Source organism: Empidonax traillii, unplaced genomic scaffold (genome assembly GCF_003031625.1).
Source record: "Empidonax traillii isolate 1590-97213 ecotype Southwest subspecies unplaced genomic scaffold, ASM303162v1 scaffold2068:size76651, whole genome shotgun sequence".
Taxonomy (NCBI): domain Eukaryota; kingdom Metazoa; phylum Chordata; class Aves; order Passeriformes; family Tyrannidae; genus Empidonax; species Empidonax traillii.
The window spans coordinates 53,929-57,234 of record NW_020957261.1 but is presented as its reverse complement, the minus strand read 5'-3'; the positions used below and the strand labels follow the sequence as shown (position 1 = coordinate 57,234).

The following is a 3,306-nucleotide window of genomic DNA, read 5'->3' as shown; positions in this document are numbered from 1 at the left end:
CCTTCCCTTCCCTCATTTCTTTCTCTCCTTCCCTCCTTCCTTCATTTCCTTTTGTCTGTCCATCCCTTCATCCCACTCCTCCTCCAGTCCATCCTGTCCATCTCTTTTGCTCCCAGCCTTCCCTCCACCCTTCCCTTCCTCCTGTCCATCCCTCCCTCTGTCCATCCTCCCATTCCCCATCTCCCAGGGTGTTTACCTCCAGTTTTGGTGGAGGAGGATGAACCATGGGACCTCCTGCTGTTCTTCCTCCTTCCTCCTCCTCCTCAGTCCTGGTTCCTGACCCTCACCTGGCCGTGTTTTTTGCGGGATGCCCCTCTCACCATGGTAGCCCAGCCCCAGGGTGCTGCAGGGCGCCCCTCTCACCCCTTTCCCCCCCAGCTCTAGCCTGACCCGTGCCCCCACCCTGCCTGGCCCCACCATGGAGAACGAACAGCTCCCGGCCCCGGCCCCCGCCAGCAGCTCCGGGGGCACCGCCCCGACCGCCGCCAGCACTGCGGCCACGCGCCCACCCGGGCCCCAGATCTCCGTGTACAGCAGCATCCCCGACCGCCAGACCGTGCAGGTACGGCCCCGGCGGGCCCCGGGGGGTTTCCTGGGGGAGCTCTGAGGGGGTCATGGCGCTGCCCAGGGCCACGTTTGCCCACCTCCCCGTCCACCACAGGTGATCCAGCAGGCGCTGCACCGGCAGCCCAACACGGCGGCGCAGTACCTGCAGCAGATGTACGCGGCCCAGCAGCAGCACCTCATGCTGCAGACGGCCGCCCTGCAGCAGCAGCACCTCACCAGCGCCCAGCTCCAGAGCCTGGCAGCCGTCCAGCAGGTAGGGCCGCCCCGGGGGCACCCTCGGGTGCTCGGGGTTGGCACACCCCCCTCACGTTTCGCTTTTCCCCGAGGCGAGTTTGGCGGCCAACCGGCAGAGCGGCTCCTCGGCAGGCAACGGCACCCAGCCCGCCCCGGCGCAGCAGCCCACGGTGAGTCCCCCTTTGCACTTGGCACAGCACCACCACCCACCTGTGCCAGCACCCTGACCTTGTCCCGATGCCCCGTTCCAGATCAACCTGGCGACGTCGCCGGCGGCGGCGCAGCTGCTGAACCGGGCGCAGAGCGTGGGCCCCGGCGCCTCGGGCATCGCGCAGCAGGCGGTGCTGCTGGGCAACGCCGCCTCGCCCGCCCTCACCGCCAGCCAGGCGCAGATGTACCTGCGGGCACAGATGGTAAGGGGCACCCTGCGGCACTGTGGGGCAGGTGGGGTGTGGAAGGTGTCATGGTGAGGGGCAGCCGGCACCCTCAGGGTGGCTGTTGTCCTGCTGTGGGGTGGTGCAGACCCATGGGGCGCCCGTTGTTTCACTGTGGGTTGCTCAGAACCCTTAGGGTCCCCATGGTCCTTCAGCAGGGTGGCTGGGACCCAGAGAGTGCCTGTCATCCTGCTGTGGGTGCCCAGGAGTCATGGGAGGCCATCATCCCATAGTGGGATTGCCGGGACCCATCAGGTGCCCACTATCCCACTGCAGGGTATCCAGACCCACTAGATGCCCATTGCCTCATTGTGGAGTGCCCAGGACCCATAGGGTCCTCAAGACCCTTCAGCAGGGTGGCTGGGACCCATAGGGTGCCCATCATCCTACTGTGGGTGCCCAGGACTCATGAGAGGCCATCATCCCATAGTGAGATAGCCGGGACCCATTGGGTGCCCATCATCCTACTGTGTGGTGCCCAGAACCCTTAGGGTGCCCATTCTCTCATTGTGGGGTAGCTGGGACCCATTAGGGTGCCCATCCTTCTGTTGTGGGTGCCCAGGACTTGTGGGGGGCCCCTCATTCTGCCGTGGGGTGCTCAAGACCCATGGGAGGCCCATCATCTCATAGTGGGATGGCTGAGACCCATTGGGTGCCCCTTGTCTTGCTCTGGGGTGCCCAGAACCCATAGGGTCCCCATGGTCCTTCAGCAGGGTGGCTGGGACCCATAGGGTGCCCTTCACCCTCCTGTGGGTGTCCAAGACTCGTGGGGGGCCCATCATCCCATGGTGGGATAGCCAGGACCCATGGAGTTCCCATTGCCTCACTGTGGGGTAGCTGGGGCCCACAGGGTGCCCATCATCCATCACCCACTCACAGTGGGTGCCCAGGACTTGTGGTGGGCTCATCATCCTGCTGTGGAGTGGCTGGAACCCATGGGTGCCCCTCTTCCTGCAGTGGGATGACTGAGACCCACTGAGTGCCTGTTGTCCCACTGTGGGGTGCCCATTATCCTGCTGTGGGGTACCCAGAGCCAGAGGGTGCCCACAGTCCCTCAGCAGGGTGGCTGGAAGCCATGGGGTGCCCATCATCCCACTGCAGGGTGTCCAGACCCATTAGGTGCCCATTGCCTCACTCTGGGGTGCCCAGGATTTGTGGGGTGCCCACAGTCCTTCAGCAGGGTGGCCAGGAGCCATGGGGTGCCCATCATCCCACTGTAGGATATCTGTCATCCCACTCTGGGTTGCCCAGGACCTGTGGAGTGCCCATCATCCCACTGTGGGATGGCTGGGAGACCCACCAGGTGCTCATCATTCTGTGTCTCACTTTGGGGTGGCTGGGACCATAGGGTGCCCGTGGTCGTGCTCTGGGGTGCCCAGGACCTATGGGGGTGTCCATGGTCTTGCTGTGGGGTGCCTGGGACCCTATAAAGGGCCCTGACCCTGTAGGGTACTCGTTGCTCTGCATGGGGTGCCCATCACCCCATCGAGGGGTGTCCAAGCGAGTGCTCTTTGCTTTTGTAGGGGGTGTCTGGACCCTAGAGGGTACCCCCCCTTCCCCTGGGAGTGCTCAGACCCTACAGGGTTTCCATGCTGCCCTACACAATTAGTGGGACACACATGTGCCACCCCACAGGGACACACAGGAGGGTCACACATGGGGTGCCACCCCATAGGGACACGGAGGGGGTTAGACAAGGGGTGCCACCCTATAGGGACACAGAGCAGTTACATGGGGCTGCCACCCCTGTAGGGACATTGCTGGGGGAGGGGGGGTCACACACGGGGTGCCACCCTGCCCTGAGGGACCACCCGCCCCGTCTGTGCCCTCAGCTCATCTTCACGCCCACGGGCCCCGTCAGCGCCGTCCGGCCCGAGAGCCCCGCGCCGGCCCCTCCTGCGGCCCCACCGCCCGCCCCACCACCCACCGCCCCCCAGGTGAGCTGCCTGACCCCCCACCAGCCCCCCCAAACCTCCCCAGCCCCCCGAGCCCTGACCCGCTGCCGTTGCAGGTGCACAGCCTGGCCCTGCGCCCCGCCGGCCCCCACCTCCCCGCCCTGGCCATGAAGCCC

The 3,306-nt window shown here is 65.6% G+C and overlaps 1 protein-coding gene across 1 annotated transcript in view; it reads left to right on the top strand.

Moving 5' to 3' along the window:
* The window catches only part of PHC2 (polyhomeotic homolog 2), a 16,522-nt gene that overhangs the window by 4,055 nt on the left and 9,161 nt on the right, over nt 1–3,306 (top strand). The window contains exons 2-6 of the mRNA XM_027909334.1: nt 379–562; nt 662–820; nt 894–971; nt 1,053–1,214; nt 3,068–3,172. Coding sequence (XP_027765135.1) covers nt 419–562; nt 662–820; nt 894–971; nt 1,053–1,214; nt 3,068–3,172 — 648 coding nt within the window. The 5' untranslated portion in view covers nt 379–418. The remainder of the gene's footprint in view (nt 1–378; nt 563–661; nt 821–893; nt 972–1,052; nt 1,215–3,067; nt 3,173–3,306) is intronic.